We start from the raw sequence: 22,923 nt of genomic DNA on the forward strand, positions 1-22,923 counted from the left end.
CTCAAATCTTTACGATAAAGACCTCAATTCTTTACGATAAAGACCTCATGTCTATACGATAAAATGTTTTTTTTTTTTTTTTTTTGAAAATTATTTTCTTAAATACCAAATGTGTACACACTATTAGATGGCTTTGCCGATTATTTTCTTAAAACTTGTTCGGTTATACATAAACACGAAAATAAACGAACGAATGAAGATGAGCGACGCAAATCTTGGGCAGGTTGCTTCACATGTCACATCTTTATTTGCGTTCAGATGATTTCCGCTATTTACTCATCCGGCTAAAGCAGAAAAAATCAAAGAGGACCGCTAAAGATGAATGTCACATTAAAGAGTATTAGATGTTGTTGTCAGTCAGGCAGTCAGTCAGTCAGTTGGTCGGAGTGTTTGTCGTGCAAAGTGACATAATGAGAAACTGATTGATTGGTATTAAATGTGACACCAGATGAAGAAGAGGAGGTGGAGAAGAAGTTGATGGTGGGGCAGCATATTTGACAAACAAACAAAAAAAAAAAAAAACAAAGCTCTTGTCAAGAAGTTTGTGTTATTGTTTTGTTGCCATACCTCTTTCGAAACTTTCTCTTTTCAATTGCTGGCCGAGAGTGTGTTTGTTGTAAACAGATTTACTTTTTTTCGCCAATGGACTTAATGGATTTTTGTTGCCACTTTTGTCTCTTGGGGGGGGGGGGGGGGGGGTTGTGCCGGCGATATGTAAGCCAAACAATTTTTAAGCCATTATTCATTCATTCAATAGATTGGCGGAACTCTTCATTTTCATTATTTGCTTTGTTTTCTACCATTTGACCACTCTTTTTCCTAAAAGCAATGGCAAAATAGCAACAAGTCACCACATTGCGGCAGATCTCGAACCAATTTTTAATTTCGGCCATGAATTAATTTTCGAATTTTATTTTGGATTTCTCTTCTATAGATTTTTGGCGCAAATTCCTCTCTCTCTCTCCCTATCTCTCCATCTCTTAATATTTCAAATGTTATTCCATTTCGTTTAAGATTCTTGCCATGGCAGCAGTTTTAAGCCATTTAATGTCTGAAAAGTTATTATTGTTATTTATTTGAATTCATTTTCTGATTCAGGGTGTTTTGATTTCAAAACTATGTCCCTGCCCCGCTCCACACCCACTTGACTGACAAACAAAACCCATCGCATCGCACACCAGTATTCTAATGACATGCAGCAACCTACCCAGTTACCTACCTATGGACGTGAAGAAGACGTCGGCGACAACGACGACAACGAATGTGGTTCTTAATCTACATATTTCATGTGATTCATAGTCCGCATCCGACAGTTAGTCAGGCAGGCTAGAGTAAATCTCACCAGGCAGCCAAGCACAAAAAATCCACCCATAGCCAAGCAGCAACAGCATCGCATTGTAGTACGTCTCCCTCTGTGTGTGTGTGTGTTTGTCGGATATCTTTCTTGTCACGCTGTTGTTACTGCCGCTACAGCTGCTGGTGCCGAGCAGGGCTATGCTGTCCGTCCGTCCATCTTTTTGGCTTTGTATTGTTACCTTTTGTATTTGTTATGAATTTAAATAAATAAAAAATGTCTTTAAAATTGTATTTTTGTTTTGTTTAGTTTTTTTTTCTATTTCTGTTTTTTTCTCTTCTTCTTCTTCTTTTTGAGTTAAACAATCCGCTATGGTCGACAATATTTAAATGGTTGTTGCTGTTCTTGTTTTGGTCTATTTTCTTGAGATTTTACATTTTTTGTGGTGTTAGCTTTGTCGTCGTCATCTACGCTTTGATGGACTTGATTTTGTTATTTTTAATAAAACAAAAAAAAAAACAATATTTATTTACGGAATAGTGGCTTTACACCTTTTCAAGAAGAAATTTTGAAGTCGAAACCGTAGGGATTTGAAGTCATTTTTGAAAAGACCTCTAATCTGTAAGGTCATGACCTCAATTATCTACAGTAAAGACCTCAAGTATTTACGATAAAGACCTCAAATCATTACGGCAACGATCTCTAGTCCTTACGATAAAGATCTCACGGTGAAGACCTCAAGTCTTTACGGCAAAGACCTCAAGTCTTTACCGTACAGACCTTAAGTCTTTATCGTAAAGACCTTAAATATTTATCGTAAAGACCTCAAGTCTTTATCGTAAAGAGCTCAAGTCTTTACCGTAAAGACTTCAAGTCTTTACCGTACAGACCTTAAGTCTTTATCGTAAAGACCTCAAGTCTTTATCGTAAAGACCTCAAGTCTTTATCATAAAGACCTCAAGTCTTTGCCGTAAAGACCTCAAGTCTTTATCGTAAAGTCCTCGAGTCTTAATCGTAAATATCTCAAGTCTTTACGGCAGAGACCTCAAGTCTTTACCTTAAAACCTCAAATCTTTATCGTAAAGACCTCAAGTCTTTATCGTAACGACCTCAAGTCTTTATCGTAAAGACCTCAAGTCTTTATCCTAAAGTCCTCAAGTCTAAATCGTAAATATCTTAAGTCTTTACGGTAGAGACCTCAAGTCTTTACCTTAAAACCTCAAGTCTTTAAGATAATGACCTCAAGTCTTTATGGCAAAGACCTCAAGCCTTTATCGTAAAGACCTTAAGTCTTTACCGTGAAGACCTCAAGTCTTTAGGCTAAAGACCTCAAGTCTTTACGGTAAAGATCTCAAGTCTTTGCAGTAAAGACCTCAAGTCTTTACCGTAAAGACCTCAAGACTTTACGGTAAAGACCTCAAGTCTTTATCGTAAAGACCTCAAGTCTTTAAGATAAGGACCTCAAGTCTTTACATTAAAGACCTCAAGTCTCTATCGTAAAGACCTCAAGTTTTTACTGTAAAGACCTCAACGCTTTACGGTAAAGACCTCAAGCCTTTATCGTAAAGACCTCAAGCCTTTATCGTAAAACCTCAAGTTTTTACCGTAAAGACCTCAAATCATTACGGCAATGACCTCAAGTCTTTACGATAAAGACCTCAAGCCTTTACGGTAAAGACCTCAAGTCTTTATCGTAAAGACCTCAAGTCTTTATCGTAAAGCCCTCAAGTCTTTACGGTAAAGACCTTAGGGTAAAGACCTGAGGTCTTTACGGTAAAGACCTCAAGTTTTTACGGTAAAGACCTCAAGTCTTTACGGTAAAGACCTCAAGTCTTTACGGTAAAGACATCAAGTCTTTACGGTAAAGATCTCAAGTCTTTACGGTAAAGACCTCAAGTCTTTACGGTTAAGTCCTCAAGTCTTTACGATTAAGACCTCAAGTCTCTATCGTAAAGACCTCAAGTCTCTATCGTAAAGACCTCAAGTCTCTATCGTAAAGACCTCAAGTTTTTACTGTAAAGACCTCAACTCTTTACGGTAAAGACCTCAAGCCTTTATCGTAAAGACCTCAAGCCTTTATCGTAAAGACCTCAAGTTTTTACCGTAAAGACCTCAAATCATTACGGCAATGACCTCAAGTCTTTACGATAAAGACTTCAAGTCTTTACGGTAAAAACCTCAAGTCTTTACGGTAGAGACCTCAAGTCCTTAGGGTAAAGAGCTCAAGTCTTTAGGGTAAAGACCTCAAGTCTTTACGGTAAAGACCTCAAGTCTTTACGGTAAAGACCTCAAGTCTTTACGGTAAAGACCTCAAGTCTTTACGGTAAAGACCTCAAGTCTTTACGGTAAAGACCTCAAGTCTTTACGGTAAAGACCTCAAGTCTTTACGGTAAAGACCTCAAGACCTTAAGTCTTTACGATATGGACCTCATGTCTTTACCGTAAAGACATCAATCTTATATCGTAAAGACTTCAAGTTATTACGGTAAAGACATCAAGTCTTTACGGTAAAAACCTCAAGACTTTACGGTTAAGACCTCAAGTCTTTACGGTTAAGACCTCAAGTTTTTACGGTAAAGACCTCAAGTCTTTACGGTAAAGACCTCAAGTCTTTACGGTAAAGACCTCATATCTTTACGATAAAGACCCCATGCCTTATCCTCATTGATGGATAGATTATTCTCCTTGTTAAATAAGTTAACCTTATTATCCATCTTTCTGAAGAAAACCCCGAAACCGAAAATATTCCTCACCCATGGAAATGGTGTAGGTACTCACCCCTTTAGGCTACGAACAATGTAACCAAAGTAATGTGTTTTTTTTTTAAATATTTTTCTTTTGTTGTTGTTGTTGTATGACACTTTATTGTGTGTATCCATCACTCTATTGTTTGGTTGGTTGATGATGATGATGATGGACCGTCCGACCAGCATCAAAAAAAAAAACAAAACCTGGTTGACTTGCTGGCCAACTGAGTGACGAACTTATGGCTTACTTGCTAGCCTGCTTGGTTAGCTAGGAGGTAGTTAAATGTGTGAAAAGTATCTCAGATTTCATTCGCATTGTTGTTGAGATTTGTGTGTCAGTCAGCAAAGATTTAGACAATGTTAGCTTTTGCATTTGAACAGAACAGAAAAAAACACAGATCTGCAAGTTTATGTGCACTTCACATTTGAACAGCATTCAGAAGAAAAAGATAAAAACGTATTTTCAACTATTTTTAGCTGGACAGCTACAAGCGAGATTTGATATCGAGTACTTATCGCAGTTGTCGTTGTGAGTTTTTATTTTTTTTTTTAATGAAACATTAACTGCAATCAAAAGATGCAGATACCCATATTTCGGTATTATGCAAACGGAAAAAAAGAGTAGCAATTCTTCATTCTTGCTTTGGAGGTCATCTCCATTTGAATGCGCTGCGCTATGCTATGCGCTGTGATGTCATTTGATATTGAGCGCACAGCCAGGCAGGCAGGCAATAAATGGTAAAATGCTGAAGTTTGACATTTATGAAAATCAAAATCATTGACATTTTCAATTGATTCGAAATATTCAAAATTAAATCATCCTCAACAGATGGAAGAAAGACCTGCTGTTGGGGAGAGAAAAATGTCCTTTGGGTCCTCCCCTTGGATAGAAGAAGTTCTGCTAGCCTTTAGTCAAGCCACGAGAAAATAGAGGGAGAATAAAGTTAATAAACTTTGAACTGCCTGAGGGGGGGGGAATGTACTTCGTGTGTTCTACGAATCGTCTTGAGTCTGAAAAAGTCTGGCTAATTTTTTTTTTTAGAAAAAATTTAACGACAGAGGGAAAAATGCTGAATGATTTGCTAGAGAGGTATTTTATAGGTATTTAAGGTATTCAAGTAAACAAGCAGCTAAGTTCGGCCGGGCCAATTTTTTATACCCACCACCATTCGGAAGGGATTTTTCTAAAAAAAAAAAAACGCCGAAAAATACCGTCCAAATGAAAACCTTTATGTGAAAGCTATTCAAAGACGTGGTTTTGCATAAGTACTTTTTTGTCATAGGCCGTAGTAACGATTCCGAACCTTAAATACGAAATTTGAAACCGTTCTGATGAATAATGACGCTAATATAACCTCAAAATACCGAATAAAGGGAGGTACAATTTCATGTGGGCTATAGCAAGACGTGGACCTGCGCAGACAATTTTCTGTCATAGGTTGTTGTATCCCTTACGAACTTCGAATACCAATTTGAAACAATTCCGGTGAATTATGTTGCTAAAATCATCAAAATACCGAATAAAGGGGGGTACTATTGTATGTCAGCTATAGAAAGACTTGGACCTGCATAGACAGTTTTCTGTCATAGGCTGTTGTGTCCCTTACGAACTTCAAACACCAAATTTGAAACAGTTCCGGTGAATAATGCCGCTAAAATCATCAAAATAACGAATAATGGGAGGTACCATAATATAAGGGCTATACCAAAACGTGGACCTTCAAGGCCCATGGCCAATACCAAAAATTCGTGCAGACATTATATACATTTGAGTAAAATTTCATTAATCTACTTCATTTCGTTCGGAAGCTAGAGTGATTTCCACAGACGGACGGGCGTCGCTAAATCGAGATAGCATTTTATGCTGATCAATAATATATGTACTTTGTGGGGTCTGAAATGTATATTTCGAGGAAACGGAATGACAAACTTATTATACCCTCCATACCATGGTGGAGGACATCTGGCTACCGACAGTGGCCTTAATTTCATATCTCAGGATTTCAGCTCTTTAATTTCCTTCTTCTGAATTTAGTACCATTTAGTACAATTATAGTACGCCTTTCCAGCTTCTCTCAATCCTAGATACCAAGAGAGAACTCGATATCAAATTTTAGGATTTCAGCTCTATCCCTTCACCCAATAGTAAATTTAGTACCATTTAGTACTTTTCTTACAATTACGGTACACATTTCCAAAACCACCTCCACATCTCAATTCCAGACACCAATAGTGACCTCAACATCAAATTTCGAAATTTCAGCTCTCTCTATGTCTCTATGTCTATGTCTCTATGTCAAATTTCAGGATTTCAGCCCTATTCCTTTACCCAATACATAATTTAGTACTAATTAGTACTTTTCGTACAATTATAGTACACATTTCCAAAACCACCTCCACATCTCAATTCCAGACACCAATAGTGACCTCAACATCAAATTTCGAAATTTCAGCTCTATCCCTTCGCCCAAAATTGAATTTAGTACTAATTAGTACTTTTCGTACAATTATAGTTCACATTTCCAAAACCACCTCCATATCTCTATTCCAGACACTAACAGAGATCTCATTATCAACTTTGAGGATTTCAGCTCTATCCCTTCGCCCAATATGGAATTTAGTACCATTTAGTACTTTTCGTACAATTATAGTTCACATTTCCAAAACCACCTCCATATCTCAATTTTAGGTACCAACAGAGTCCTCAATAGCAAATTTCGGAATTTCAGCTCTATCCCTTCGCCCAATACGGAATTTAGTACTTATTAGTACTTTTCCTACAATTATAGTACACATTTCCAAAACCACTTCCATATCTCAATTTCGGATACCAACAGAGACCTCAATATCAAATTTCGAAATTTCAGCTCTTTCCCTTCGCCCAATACGGAATTTAGTACTAATTAGTACTTTTCGTACAATTATAGTACACATTTCCAAAACCACCTCCATATCTCAATTCCAGATACTAACAGAGATCTCAATATCAAATTGCGGAATTTCATCTCTATCCCTTCGCCCAATACGGAATTTAGTACTAATTAGTACTTTTCGTACAATTATAGTACACTTTTCCAAAACCACCTCCATATCTCAATTCCAGATAAAAACAGAGATCTCATTATCAAATTTGAGGATTTCAGCTCTATCCCTTCGCCCAATACGGAATTTAGTACTAATTAGTACTTTTCGTACAATTATAGTTCACTTTTCCAAAACCACCTCCATATCTCAATTCCAGATAAAAACAGAGATCTCATTATCAAATTTGAGGATTTCAGCTCTATCCCTTCACCCAATAGTAAATTTAGTACCATTTAGTACTTTTCTTACAATTACGGTACACATTTCCAAAACCACCTCCACATCTCAATTCCAGACACTAACAGAGGTCTCAATGTCAAATTTCGGGATTTCAGCCCTATTCTTTTACCCAATCCAGAATTTAGTACTAATTAGTACTTTTCGTACAATTATAGTACGCCTTTCCAAGACCAACAGCTTCTCTCAATCCCAGACATTAACAGAGGTCTCAATGTCAAATTTCCGGATTTCAGCTCTATCCCTTCACCCAATACGGAATTTGGTACTAATAAGTACTTTTCGTACAATTATAGTTCCCATTTCCAAAACCACCTCCATATCTCAATTTCAGATACCAACAGAGAACTCAATATCAAATTTCGAAATTTCAGCTCTATCTCTTCGCCCAATACGGAATTTATTACTAATTAGTACTTTTCGTACAATTATAGTTCACATTTCCAAAACCACCTCCATATCTCAATTCCAGACACCAACAGAGAACTCAATATCAAATTTCGAAATTTCAGCTCTATCCCTTCATCCAATACGGAATTTAGTAATAATTAGTACTTTTCGTACAATTATAGTTCACATTTCCAAAACCACCTCCATATCTCAATTCCAGACACTAACAGAGGTCTCAATGTCAAATTTCAGGATTTCAGCCCTATCCCTGCACCCAATACCACATTTGGTACTATTTAGTACTTTTCGTACAAATGTAGCATGCATTTCCAAGCCACCGCCAAATATCAAACACAGATACCATTAGTCATCTAAATATCAAATTTCCAACTTGTTTCTCTATACCTTCACCCAATAGCAAATTTAGTACCATTTAGTACTTTTCTTACAATTACGGTACACATTTCCAAAACCACCTCCATATCTCAATTGTAGATACCTCAATATCAAATTTCAGGATATTTCTATTACTTCACCCAATACCAAATTTAGTACTTTTCGTACAAATGTAGGATGCATTTCCTTACCGCCGCCAAATACCTAAATATCAAATTTCCAATATGTTTCTCCATCCCTTTACCCAATACCAAATTTAGCACTTTTCAGTACTTTTCGTACAATTTTAGTACAGATGTCCAAAACCACCTCCACATGTCCAGGCCACATATAAACAGCAAATCTAATACAAATTTTCAGATTTCCAGCACTACCACTGTTAACCCAATATCAAATTGTACCAAATATAGTACTATTTAGTACTTTTGAGTACTTATTTCCAAAAACCACATCTTTAACACAAACCTACCAACAACAGCCAACCAAAAGCGATCCCAATACAAAATATCAAAATTCCAGCTTCATATGTTCACTTGCCAACCAAACTGTTCCAAATTTAGTACCATTTAGTACAATTCGCACACTTAGTACACATTTGCCAAAAACCCCCTATACCGCAAAACTTCAAACACATGTACTATCAGCCATCTAAATATCAAAATTTCTCTTTCGATTCACTCCATATCAAATTTAGTACCAATTAGTACTTTCCGTACAATTTCCAAATTTCCGTACATTTCCAAAATTATTTATATATCAATCAAACTTACCTTCCATCTTTGATTCTCATACCAAATTTTTAACTCTGTCCGTTCACATAATACCAAATGGTACCATTTTAGAAGTTTAGAGTACCGTTTTAGATCTTTCGTGATTCGAACATTAAGAATTTCCAAAAAACCCTTTGGTACATCTATTCGGCACACCATCAGTGAGTCTCATTGCAAATTTTCGGAATTCTAGCTATTTTTCAATGAAAAATATTATATTGTAGTACATTTTAGTACTTTTTGTACGCTTTTAGTACGAATTTCAAAAAACCCAGTCTTACCATACCCATCTTTTCTAGACGAAATATTGCCTTTAGCCTAATTTTGTTTTCTATCCTTGTTATACAAAAAGTGAGAAAAAACCGTTCCCTCTCCTCTCTCTCTCACTCTCATTCCCAACAACTCAAAGTTTCTCTTTTGAAAATTTTCCATTTCGTTTGGGATTCTCCTAAGAGGACATCATCTAAAAAAAATATTCCACCCACGCATTTTTCATACCTTCTTTTTTATACCCTGTAAAAATGTTTAATTACAAAAACAACAAAAATTCCCAAAATAAAAATAAACTGGAATTTTTTTTCTGTGCAGCCAGTTTATTTTCCTTAGTGTTACAAAAAAACAAGACATAAAAAATCAAACCAAATACAAAATTTGTTTAAACTCAAGTGTTATTGGCAATAAAAAAAGAGATACAGAAACAGACAACAAAAAAAAAGAGCAGCAGAAGTAACAACAACAACCCGAGCAACGATCGCAAGTGTGGGTCAGTAGTACTTTTTGCTGACCATTCCACCTTAGTCTGTCTGCCGGCCAGCCAAACAGCCTGCCTGCCTGCCTGCTGCTGGTTATACAAACAAAACGTAGGTTCTCCGTTTGAAAGAAGTAAAACAAACACAAATACACAAGAAACGGCAATGATGATAATAAAAAAGCAAAGCGAAACATAAAACAGAAAAACTAGAAATATTTTAAATATTTTTATAAGCTGAATAATGACAACAACAACGAGCGAACTGGCAGCAACAACACCACCACCAGCGGCTGCTGGCTGGCAAAGTCAACAACCAATCTAGAATTGCATATGCTACACAGATGTGCTCCGAAACTCGCAGCGGGCCATAATTTGCCCAGTCGTTTTGGTCAGGCGGTCGATAGGTTGGTCGGTCGTTTAGCCGCTTGGTCATATGATTCCATTCAGAATCAAATTCAACGCTGGAGGAATGAATATGTTTTTTTGTTTCTTTTGATGCCAGCCAACAAAAAACCTTAAAAACAACAACATAAAGATGGTGTTGCAGTATTCCGCGCTGCACAGGTAGATGGGCGTTATTTTGGGTAGGCGTATCATGTCAAAGTGTAGGTAGAAAAGTGATAAATGTAAAAATTGTGTAAAACTATTTTGAGGTGTCTTCATCAGAAAGTTTTTTTTTGGAAGACAAAGGAAAACGAATCAAAAACGATTGGAAGGAGAAAAACAAAACAAAGAAGTTGTCATTGCTGTTGCTACATAATTAGGGGCTAGTCACACCTAATTAGGTAAAATCTCCTTTAAGAAGCAAAAGAAGAAAGTTAAATAAACTATCATAAAAGACAAAAAAAAAAAAAAACAACTTAAGTGGAAAGATTTATAATGAGGGGAAACCATAAGCCAAGATTCATTTTCGATCTTTAATTAAAAGAAAGGATTTTTCGACATTTTAATTTTCTTTAACTGTCTCAGTCCGGATTTACATCGTTTAATCTAAATCAGATCTTATCTCACAATAAAAAAAACGATTAACTTTACGATGTCAACATTCGATTAATCGATCAATCAAAAGTCGACCTACATATCCCTAACTTGAAACAAATGGCGCCAATGTCAAGGAAGCGCGAGAGCAAAATGTTTTATGAAAATGCAAATTCGTGGACCCATATTACCACATATTATTAAAAGCAGGCTCTAATTCGAAAGGAAATTCAAACAACTTCAATCCACATTTAGTGGACAGGATTTTACATTCGCCATATATGTTTTTCTAAAAGCCATTGCCGATAGAAGCGCTAATTCAGAGACTGAAACCAGAACAAAATTAAAAAATGAAGCACAAATAATAGTTGTGTTCCAGAACCTACAAATTAGTACTAATTAGTACTAATTCTGCTACAACGCGTTCCCGTACTGCAAAAACTAGCAAAACTTGCAGCTCTCTCGAGAAAAAATGGCGCTGAGTGGTGCACATTTCTGCTTGTTTTAGCTACATGAATTTGGCCGAGCAGAAATGTGCAAATTGTGAATTTGACATTAAATTGGCAGGGCTAACAAGGTTGAAAAATGTATTGATACATTTCAATGTTCCCGCGTCATAACAAAAATAAAGAAATGATCAACTTAAAAATTAAAGGAAAAACTAATATTTGTAGTGCAAAAAAAAAAAAAAAAAACAAAAAGAGAAAATATGGAGCACTTTTGGATGATTCCAGTAGTGAAGAAGACTGGCTGAATGATGAATCAGATTATTAATTATTATTATAGATTATTAATTTTAACGTATCGTCTTCAATACTATTTTTTTTTTAATTTTGGCGTCCGTTTCAGTAAGGTTTCACCAGTCCGACTTGGACTGTTTACTCTTGGAATTTTGACATTTTATCGCATTTCTGCTAATTTTCCGTTCCCTTATTTTTTGAGCACACCTAATTGAGAATGACATTTCGAATTGTTCTCTCTTCTGCTAGTTTTACTACGAAAAAAGTACTGGAACACAACTAATGAAAGAATGTATATCTGCACCAAAACGCTTGAAAACCAAAGGACAGTAAACTGACTGGGAGAAGCATATCAAGGGGAATTGTACTAGCTGTATTGACAACAATGTGGAAAATGACCGGAAAAGTGTTCTCCATCATCGGGAGGGGCAAAAACTCTACCTCAGGTCTCAGCTGGATTGCATTCATGGTAGAAGAATACAGGGAACAACTCTAGTTTACTCTTCGATTTTTTTTCAGAGATAGTTATTTTTACCCTAATCCCGAGAAACTATTTTTTTCTTGGGGGACGGACCCTGGACCCCAGATTTTGACCCGAAAGTCCGGACTGGATCCGGATCTACTCGCGATACCTAGATATAGGTATCGTTTGAAAGCTTATGAAAATACCTATCTAGGAGTTATTTTTAAGCGGTTCGGAAGTTATAGTCAAATTATTGATTTTTTGGACTTCGGATTTTTTTTATAAAAAAAACCCCATAAAGTCGAATAAGGGCCAATTATGGGGGTCAACCACATTGATGCCAAATTATTGCTGACACTCTTACCTTTCCAAAATGATACAATTTGTTCTAATACCTTCCCTGATGTCAGGGTAAAAATACCTACCACTGGAAAACATTTCGAAAAAATTGAAGAGTTTTTACTAAACTAGAGTTAAACCGAATACAGGTAAGTCACATCGATGCAGCTGCTGGGATAATGAACTGTCAAACCAATTTTGAAATTGAACATTTTGAATGAAAAGTTATTCAAATTTGTAAAAATTGTTGAAAAATGAATGTCTTAACAACCTCCGATTGGTGTTGTATATGAAAACTTATAAAAATTTACTTATTCAAAAAAAAAGCATTTTAAAAATTTTGAGGCATCAATGTTCTCAAGCGTTGATGCATCTACCTGCATTTTCCACCATGATTGCATTGCTTTCAAAATACTGGCGGCCTTGGGTGAAGGGTGTAAGAATAAACCAGAGAGGCTGTCAGGACTACATCGGAAAAGTAAATCTTGAGCTAAAATAAAGAGGAGGATTTAAATTTGATGTATGCTCCCAATATCGAATACGACGCTATAAGTGCACAAAAAATGAGCGGTTCTGAAACAGCCATCGTGCTTGGTTTGGTTTGAGAATGCACTGCTACGGGAGAATATGCGACCGCTTCACTGGGAGACTTTTGTTCCATTGTAGCTAGGAAGAATAAAGTTGTTGATAGGAGAGATATAGAAACGAAACGGAGAGATATATAGCGAAAAGTATAGTTAGCAGGGTAGTCTGCATAGCCAGAGAATGCTTTCAGCAAACTTAGAGATGATGATGTGATCTATGCCTAAGAAGAACATTTGAGTTTCTATCTCCCATCTGTCAAAAAGCCTGTGTCTCATGTTGGATAACATACCTCAACTTTAGTTTTACATATTCTAATGTTATCCCATCTTGAATTCAGATATCTACGGCCAAATGGCCTTAGAGACCCTACAACCGGTTTTCAAGTGTCATTGCATTTCAGCTTCTTCGATGCGCTATGATTTTTTAAAACAGCTGACATAATAGAGCAACCGACTAGGAATCATCTCCAGCTAATTCATCTGCCATTTCTCCCACTGTGTTGCTATGATCAGGAACCCAACAAAGACTTAACGCATTTACGTATTTCAATGAGCACATTTTCGCAGTCAAAAATGGCTCTCGATTTAAAGGCACTAGGCTTGTTGGCTTTAAGGGCTGCCTGACTAACGACACAAGCAGTCACTGCTCTTGCAAAGTTCTTTAATCACATGCACTCTACTTTTCCAGTCCATTGGGGTTCCCGATTGGTAGCAATGGCATTTGGATTCGTAATATCCAATTGTTTAATGAGTTCTGCAGTTGCAATTAGTCATTGAAGCTCAAGTTTCTGCAAAAATGTTTTTGTTTCAAAAATACCTATCATTAGGCAAAACATCCTAATGGTGTTATTGGTACTCCTAGATGGTAGCAACAGAGGTCACGTGCGGGTATAACTGTTAACTATTGCTGGCCTTACACATGAGTTGAGTTGAAGCTATATTTTATCTTTGTAACGCCACACGTCAGCTCGAATTAGTCACCCTACTTCTTAGGGTAACATTTGACGTCAACGATAAGACTGTCCGTGACCTCAACATTACCCTTCCTCTGAAAAAAAAAATGAGAGTTAAAACCCCAAGGAAGATTCCAAGCTATCGAAAGCAAAACTGTTCATGTACACACACTAATTTGAATCAAATTCTGTCATAAAAGACCTTCTTTTAATTTGACCAATTGAAGTTGTTTAAGATATTCTAATGTAATTTTTGTTTTATCTAATATTGTGGATAAACTGTCTAAAATGGAAAGAATTTTGTATCAATACTCAAAATCCCACCACCATAAAACATTCCATTAAACTTAAGGAAAAAAATGTTTTAAATAATTAAAACAACGAACATAAAATATATTCCCTATTTTTATCGCCATTGCTACGCAATATGCAGAGTTCATCTTTATCTTATGTTTAACCAAAGAGATAAAGCCCAAAGAAAGAAGGAAAAAATTGAAGAAGAACAAGAGCAGCCAACAGTGGCAATGTAGGTGTTTCAAAAAAAAAATCATTGCGATGCTATCCCAATAAACCATTTCATTAACCCATCTTAAATGAATACAAAAATAAACTTACAATAAGCCATTTTCTACAACCTGTTATAAGCATACTTATGATTGGTTTGTTAAAGTAGAAAATATGAATACTTTTATAACCGTGTGTTAAAAACGGTTAAAATAGTAATTGTATTTGCAATAACACTTGCAAAACATTTGCTAGAATAATATATTTGCAAATGCGATTACAAATGACTTATGTTCGCAAGATTTATATAAGAATTTTCGAAATAACATTTTCAAACTGAGCTTCAAAAACGGTTAGCATTGCAACAATATTTGCAATAACACTTGCAATACACTTTGTCAGAATATTAATTTTGCAAATGTGATTGGAAAAGACTTATGCTCGCTATAATTTTACAAATGTCTTTGCCAAGCAGGGTTTTAAAAACGCGTAGCATTGTAACTGTTTGCAATAACATTTGTTATACATTTCGTGCGAACAACAATTTCACAAATGTGTTTGCAAACGACTTATGCTTGCAACAGTTTTACAAATGTTTTGTAAATTGTATCCCGTTATTTTAACAGGAGTGTTTTGCAATATTCTGATTTACTTCATTCTCCGAGTTTTATTTGAAGAGTGAAGATTAAAAAGTGCCCAATAAAAAGGGAAAGGAGCTGTTAACGGTTGCCAAAACTCCAAATTTTACAAAAAACTGTTGGCGAAAGCTACTAGTAGACGAACTGGCGCAAAAGATGTGTTGGAAGGGGACAGAGGAGAAAAAAAGTGTACGCAGCCTCAGTTCAGCAAAAGCAATAAGAAGTAAGTAATTTACACGTGTTCTTAATTTACATATTTACTTGCTTTTCTAATTCTTTTCAAATATTATAGATGCAGCAATTTCTATTGGATTGAGCGAGGATGAATATATAAAAAGCACAAAATCTTTTTTCCAGTTCGCGAAAAATAGGCAAGAATCAAAACAAAAATATACTCCAAAGACAAAAAACAAAAATTAATTTTTTTCTTATGTTAGTAATATACCTTATATTAATAATACACCTGATAAAAATGTACAAAATAAAAATTAAACTATAAAAAATAATAAAATTAAAAGGTTTATAAAACTATTACGAAGATAAGTTTAATTTATATATGATAAGAAAACTATTTTTCTTCAAGCATAGTTAATAATTAGACTTCTATGCTTGTTGCAAACTATAAACCAGCAATATTAAAGCAAGGGTTCAATTTGATTTATTCAGCAATTGTTTATAAGCCTTTCATAATAGTAATAACAAGCTTATTCTAAGATTAAAGTTACTAGCTTGTTTCATACTATTGACTAGTAATATTATCACAAGGGTTCAATTTTCATTATTCTATAATTATTAAATTGCCTTTCATAACAGTAATCATAACAGTTTTCTAAGCTTAAGACTTATGATAGTAAGTTTGTTACAAACTTATTTTAAAGCGTTTTGGTTTGTTGGGATGGTTCATAAGAAAAAACCCCAAGCAAAGGAATGCATACCTCAGCCTAGATTCAAGTACCGCCACCAAAATGACGCCGCCGCGAACATGGACAGCATCACATCTTCAAGAGGTATCGAATAGAGGAGGATGTTATTTTATCTAGCTTAACTTTCCATTATGTTTATTTTCAGATAATACATTTTTTTCAAAAACAATTTCAAGTGTCTATGTGTGTGTGTGTGTGTGTGTCTTCCTCCTCACACATTCCACATGTGCCGCGAGCGGGCTGCTCTCAAAATCACACATTCCATTAAAACTACAATGCATGGTAATAAAAATGAGCCCTCTTTTAAAATAGAAAAGAAGGCAAGAAAAATAATGATAACGAAACTAATGGAGGAGAAGGAGGTAATTAGCCCATAGGTAGGTAATTAGCTTTGATTTTTGTTGTAATTTATATTAATTTTTGTTATTTTAAGAGCTTTGCATTTTATTATGGAAAAGGGGGGTTATGTTGAATCATGATGCCGATATAACATCTTGAGGGCCTAAAAGCAATTTCTAAACTCAATTGTCATGGTATTTCTTTTCCCAATATTAAAAAAAATCGTTGGGTTAATTCCAGCATGACATAAAGACAGGCCCTGCCAAACATATCCAAGTTAATCCGGAAGATTTACGGCCACAGCCCATCGAAATAGCGAAATTTTACATTTCAAAGTTAGATACAGGTTCGGATTAGCTGTAAAAAAGTTAATATCACTTTTCATTTCATTTCATTTATTTACCTTACAAAGAAATATAAATAAGCCCACAGGGCCCATAACTTATATTATCTATCTACAATACCCTAACATAATACAAATTCAATGATTAATTCAAACTTAACAAATAACATATTAAACCTAATAATTTATCTTAATAATTCACGAGAAGCTCGAACCCTACACCTCGATTCACCATCACCAACTAAACAATAGTCTAGTAGAGCAGTGAAAAAGTGTAGCAGAAACGAGCTAAAAATAAGAGATAACTATTTTATTACTCACAAAACAGAGTATAAATAGTAACTCACATTATACCCTACAAATAAAATTAAGAAGATAATATAGTGGCTCCCCAGCCCAAACAAAAAGAAAAGCAAAAAGAAAAACCCATAATAAACCGACGCAACCATTACAAAAACATAGCCTACATATTTAGGCGAAGGTATTCAATTACTTTAACCCTAAACAGATAATTGGTATGGGCAAAAGTACGTAAGGCCAAAGGAAGCTGATTCCACAATCTCACCGCCCTAACCACAAATGATCTCTCACCAATGGAGGACGAAAACCTTGGACACAACAATTGAGGATTTCGAGATGATCTACAAAACACAAAGTTGTCACGAAGAGGCGAGTCAAAATTGCACATAACACTATAATGAAATTGAAGAATACGAAGATCAACGTAGCTGCTAAATGGCAATCCCAGGAGATCATTAACAAAACAAGAAACATGATCACCACGACGCAAGCCATACACATAACGAACAATCGAATTTACCGCCCTACGGATACGTTGCATTTGAGAAGAAGTAGTACCGGAGACTACCTCTAGACAATAATTTACCTGCGATAGCAGCAAGGATACAACCACTCTCTTCCTAACATGACAAGGCAAATAAGCATTAAGACAATACAGCCTCCGCAGCTGAAACCTTATACGACAAAGCAAGGAATCAATGTGTCTCTTAAAGTCCAACTTCCGATCAATTATAACACCAAGACATTTCATTTCATCAACAAATTTCACTAACACAGAACCCACAGTAATATTAAGAGAACCACCATTACCATGATCATTGAACAGCATAGCTTTAGTTTTATTCCAATTAATCATAAGGCCATTTAGCGAAATCCACGACGAAAGAGACAAAACAATAGAATTAACCAACCCTTCCAACCCAGCAATATCAGCCTCTCTGAAGAAAACATGAATATCATCTGCATACAAAAACAGACAACACCTGTCATCAACAACTGAGTGCACAATGTCATTAATGAACATAATAAATAACAACGGTCCCAGTACAGAACCTTGCGGGACTCCACATTGGACACTACAAACTTCAGACGAAACACCCAAATGAACAACAAACTGAGACCTACCTTCCAAATATGAAGCCATTAAACGACACGCAGAAGATGAAAAACCAAACTTAAACCTCAGCTTGTCAAGTAAAAGGGAATGGTTTATCGAATCAAAAGCCTTTGACAAGTCAAGGCCCAATAATAACCCAACATCAGATGAATTAAATACATCTCTAATCATGTCAGTAAGATATAATAAGTGTGTGGTCGTACTACATCGTCGCCGAAAACCAAACTGAGAACTACTCAATAGCCTACGATCATCAAGGAAGTCAACAATCGCTTCTTTAATAATATGCTCAACGACTTTTGACATAGCAGGTAGAATGCTAATGGGACGCAGATTCGGCAAATCAAATTATTCACCAGTTTTCGGCACAGGAACAATTCGTGCAACCTTCCACGCCCGAGGAAAAGTAGATGTCATAAAAATCGAGTTAACAAAATGCAGGAAATGACAGGAAATGTATGGAAATATAAGTTTAAAAAACTTTACTGGCACGCCATCAACCCCCACAGCTCCCGACTTAACTTTATTTAATGACCTTACAACATCAGAATAAAATATGCAATAAAACCGAAAAACATCATCTCCCACATGACCCTCACTATAAAGAGACTGACCACGCTCACCCACAAAACCAGGATTCCCACTGGAAAAATAATGATTAGCAGCATTGACATCAATTGGTGGAGCTTCATTATCACTACCCAAAACACCAAACGACTTTAGAGATTTCCACAGCTGATTATTATTCATACGACCAAAGAAATCATTATAGTACTTACGCCTCTCATTCCTCATCACAGCCTTACAACGATTCCTATACATACAATATATTTTTCTATTACCCTCCATAGGTCGCTTGCGCCACTCAAAGTACGCAAGATCTCTAAACATCCGTGCCGATTTTACCACATCAGATTCCAACCATGCATCATTCCTGGGGTTGACCTTACGAACAGAAACAGGAACGAAAGACAATAGCGCGTTAAACAACAAATCAAATAGTGAAAGTTGACAATTCACATCAGAAGTGGAATATAAGGGGTTGAAGTCAAAATCGGATATGAAATTTAAAATGCCCAAACAATCCGCTCGGCCAAAGTTACGATACTCAATAAATCTCTCCTCTGAAAATACAGGCAGGTTAAGCGAACCAAAAACAAAGGCATGGTGTGATATACCAGGACATCGACCCTGAGACGAGAAACCCAAGGACAAATTATCACTAGTAAGGCAAAAATCAATTAACGAGGTAGAGTTATGGGCCAAATCATAATGGGTAGGTTTCATGTTATGCACAATAGTTAGCCCCAATGATCTGCATAATCCTCTCATCGAAACAGAGTTCGAAGACACAAATAAATTACAGTTAAAATCGCCAAGGACAATGATATTAGAGAAGCGATCAAACAAACTCTCATGTACATCACAGAAAGACTGAACATCGCCATGGGGAAGATATACTACCGCCACAAGCAAAACCAATGCCCCAATATTCAACTCAACACACACCGACTCACAAACACCAAAATTATTTGAACGAAAAACTACCTTATAAGGAATGCCACTACCAATATAGAGACATACCCCACCACCAACACGACCAACACGATCACTCCGCACCAGCTTATATCCTGGAACAACCAACGATTTCGATGATACTGCAGAATTAAGCCAAGATTCAGTGACACCAAAAATGCTGATACCACTACCAACCAGCAAGGATCGAAGCTCATCAATTTTATTATTGAATCTCGATGGGCGAATACTTTGGCAGTTCAAGTGGCCATACGTTAGTTTACCAGACAAACCCTCAAATAAGGGTTTAAAAAAGTGAGCGTCATTAATTATGGGTCCCAGATTATCATCAAGTGACATCAAACCAAATAAAGGGGCTGGGGAGCAAAATTATGTAAATTCGATTTCGCATCTTATACTAAAAATTGAAAAATATAAATATATAAATAAAAAAAAAAATAAATAATAATATGAAAGATTATTTAGAACAAATAAGCAATAATTTGCATCAAGAAAACAATTAAATTGCCAATGAGATCAAAACAAAATTAATATTTACATTACATGACTACACTCCCAGCAGCATATCACCAACCAACGGAGCACCACCCGGTTGCAGAGGACAACTACGAGCAAATTCAAGAAGCTCTTGTCGCTCAAAAATTGTTTTACTTCCATCAGCAAGTATTACCTCAACTTGAGGTTCATCACTATTTAACAACCTGAATTTCTTAATCTTCTTCTTCTTGAGCAGGCCTCTGCAGGCAAAGACAAGACTAGATGCCGATTTAACAAGATGATCATTTAAGTAGATACGGGACTCCAATAGACAATTCTCCATAACTTCTTTTAGGGTTACCTTCCCTCTTTTAACAAATCGGCGGATAAGGGAATCTCTTGTCTGAATAGAATTAAACTTCACCAAAACCGCTCTTCGTTCAGATATGTAACAGCACTGCTGCATGTCGCCATGAGATAGTTGCAACCCACACAAATTAGCAACTTTAACAACAAAGCTCCTGAGGTCTTTAATATTTTCCGGCAAACCTCTTATAATGATATCAGCTCTGTTAAGCCTTCGCTGGAGCACATTGTTAAAAGACTCAAGCTCAGAAATCCTATCAGCAAGTTTCTTTTCTGCTAACAAGGCCGTACTTTTAACTTCAGAGACTGTCATCTTCAACTCAACTACAGCCTTTTTAAGCTCAACCACATCACGCTTTACCTCAGATATTTGTGCATTATAAAGATCAAACAGAGCATCAGTTTTGGTACGGAATTCAGACAGACATCTAGCCATATACGTGTCCATTTGTTGTTTCATAGACAAAATCAAGTTATCCTGCAGCTCTCGCAGAGCATCTGAATTCCCAACAAAATCACACGCAGCCACACCAACTGTCCCATCACCACCATTCAAAGAAGCATCAGCTGTGGCACCAACCCTAGATGCATCAACTGCAGTGTTCGCTTTTGTTCCGCGATCAACCACACCAGCGTCACCACTACCACCAGCAGCCCGAACACAGCACACACAAGTGTATCTGAGTTGCTTATTTATTTTAGCCTCAGCCTCAGAAATGCCAACGCAATCCAAATGGAAAAAATTTGCACAGCCTTTGCAACCAATTTTATATTTGGATTTGGCAATATGATCCTTACAAACATTACAGGTCAATAGCGACGGCATTTTCAGGATTACCTTGGCAGATGCAAATGAATAAAAAAAAGAGCGCCAAACGAAAATGCACAGCAACAGGTTAAAAAGGTGAGAAGAAAAACCAACTCCACCAAAAGCCACAGCTCCAGACCTTCAAACACCAATATCCAAAAGAAATAGTCCAGTCAATTTGTAAAAATCTCCAATTTTAAATATTTAATTATTTTCTTGACAGAGCTCAAATCTAATGCTTGTTCATTGCAGGGATCTATAGTTCGTTCTGGGGAACAACAACAAAAACAGCCAAATCAGTCTGGACGCCAGTCGTGCGTGGAATTAAGAAATAAGAAGTCGAATATCCGTAAAGTGAACTAGGAAGTTCCCCAAGGTAGGGTGATATCTGAGAAACTGTTTAACTTCGGACCCATTATTGATGACATCTGCAATGGTTTAAATCATTACTTAATTGATCCCAAGACTTTTTGATAGCGAGGAATATGAAAAAATCCGCCACGAAATCGACGGCCAAACTTTTCGCCACAAGGAAAGCAGAGATGAGGCTATCACTGAATGCACAGATCGATGGTATTTTAATTCCGACCACCAATTACTCTAAGGTCTTCGGGGTCACATTCGATAGCCTCTTTAAGTCACAAGGAAAGCGGAGATGAGGCTATGACTGAATGTGCAGATTGGTGATGTTTTAATTCCGACCACCAATTACCCAAAGGTCTTAGGGATTGCAACCGATAGCCTCTTTAAGGCGTTCGCGTTCTGTATCTGTGAGAAGATTAGAAGTAGAAATAGGTTCTCTCTCTCTCTCTGGCCTGCAGTACTTGGAGCTAAAGAATTCTTTATGATCTCTTAAAACGCAATAGGCCGGTAAACTGTGGTAAACTTTGTGGATACGGTATGGTCCTGTCGATGCAATACTTTCTTCGGTTTTACAAACAACAATTCCAATCACCATCTGGTGGATAGGCAACCTCCGCCCAGGTAAGAATGGAGATACCTTCATGATTCAGAGAGAGAGAGATAGAGGGGGGGGGGGGGGTCTTACAGAAATATAAAAGAGATCAACTCTAGATCAACAGACCTATCAAACTGGACTGAATACACACAAGTCATGGGGGAATATACACTGAATATCGTACTCGATGACCAATCGTACTAATATCGCACCATATCACTGCCCCAACAAACCCGAGTAGTTTTGACACAATTAAGATCCTGGATTGCCAGCAATGTGCAGAACACGCTGCACCTCTTTAACTGTCCAGCCAAACTTGCTGACCTAAATTCCGTATCGCCAATCAATACAGGACCCTTTCTATTTGAACTTGGGCCAGATTACAACAACAACAAAATAAACCAAATCTCTCTCTAAACATCACAGACGTTTTCCTTGCTAGATACTAGGCACCGGGCATCTTACACTATGTCCGACATCATCAGGACTCAAAAACTGCAATGTAACCAGAAATCGGATTAGAATTCTTATCGAATGAACAACATCGCATGAAATCGGTCCCCTGCCGATACCAAAATGGTGTAAACAGTTGATAATAGACGCCCCATACCTATCCTGCACTAAGATTTGAAAATTCAAGAGATAAAATCAGTACCCTTCATAACACCTGGCAAAAAATCGGCCGTTTTCCATCAACATTTTTCTGACAAAATCTCCATTTCGACTTTCGTCTCTTCCTCGTTCTATGGCTAAACTGCACCACCTTTCGGCAATTTCTTACCCACTACTCCCCAAACTTTCTAATATTTTACTATAAAAGCTCCCACTTTGTGGACCACTGATACCCAAGATAAATAGTTTTCTCCCCCAGCTGGGCATATTTCATCC

General features: G+C 36.6%; 2 protein-coding genes and 1 long non-coding RNA gene across 11 annotated transcripts in view; 1 reads left to right on the top strand and 2 right to left on the bottom strand.

Moving 5' to 3' along the window:
• LOC101892226 (protein held out wings) overlaps positions 1-22,923 on the bottom strand; it is a 174,863-nt gene that overhangs the window by 143,307 nt on the left and 8,633 nt on the right. The window lies entirely within an intron of this gene.
• On the top strand, positions 14,944-15,402 carry LOC131800676 (uncharacterized). Its single transcript, XR_009341495.1, has 2 exons — positions 14,944-15,091; positions 15,161-15,402. It is a non-coding gene; the product is annotated as an uncharacterized LOC131800676 (long non-coding RNA).
• LOC131800655 (uncharacterized) lies at positions 16,498-21,315 on the bottom strand. Of its 4 annotated transcripts, none has more exons than XM_059118240.1 (2): positions 19,970-21,307; positions 16,498-19,823 (listed from the first exon to the last, which is right to left on the bottom strand). In XM_059118240.1, exon 2 carries the CDS (start codon positions 19,763-19,765, stop codon positions 18,239-18,241), a length of 1,527 nt encoding a protein of 508 aa, XP_058974223.1. In that variant the 5' UTR covers positions 19,766-19,823; positions 19,970-21,307; the 3' UTR covers positions 16,498-18,238. The 4 variants fall into 4 exon arrangements, with proteins under 4 accessions (XP_058974223.1, XP_058974219.1, XP_058974233.1 ...); XM_059118236.1 differs by having other exon boundaries at positions 19,965-21,307; XM_059118250.1 differs by having other exon boundaries at positions 18,554-19,823; positions 19,970-21,315.

The sequence above is a fragment of the Musca domestica genome, unplaced genomic scaffold (assembly GCF_030504385.1).
Source record: "Musca domestica strain aabys unplaced genomic scaffold, Musca_domestica.polishedcontigs.V.1.1 1, whole genome shotgun sequence".
Lineage (NCBI taxonomy): Eukaryota > Metazoa > Arthropoda > Insecta > Diptera > Muscidae > Musca > Musca domestica.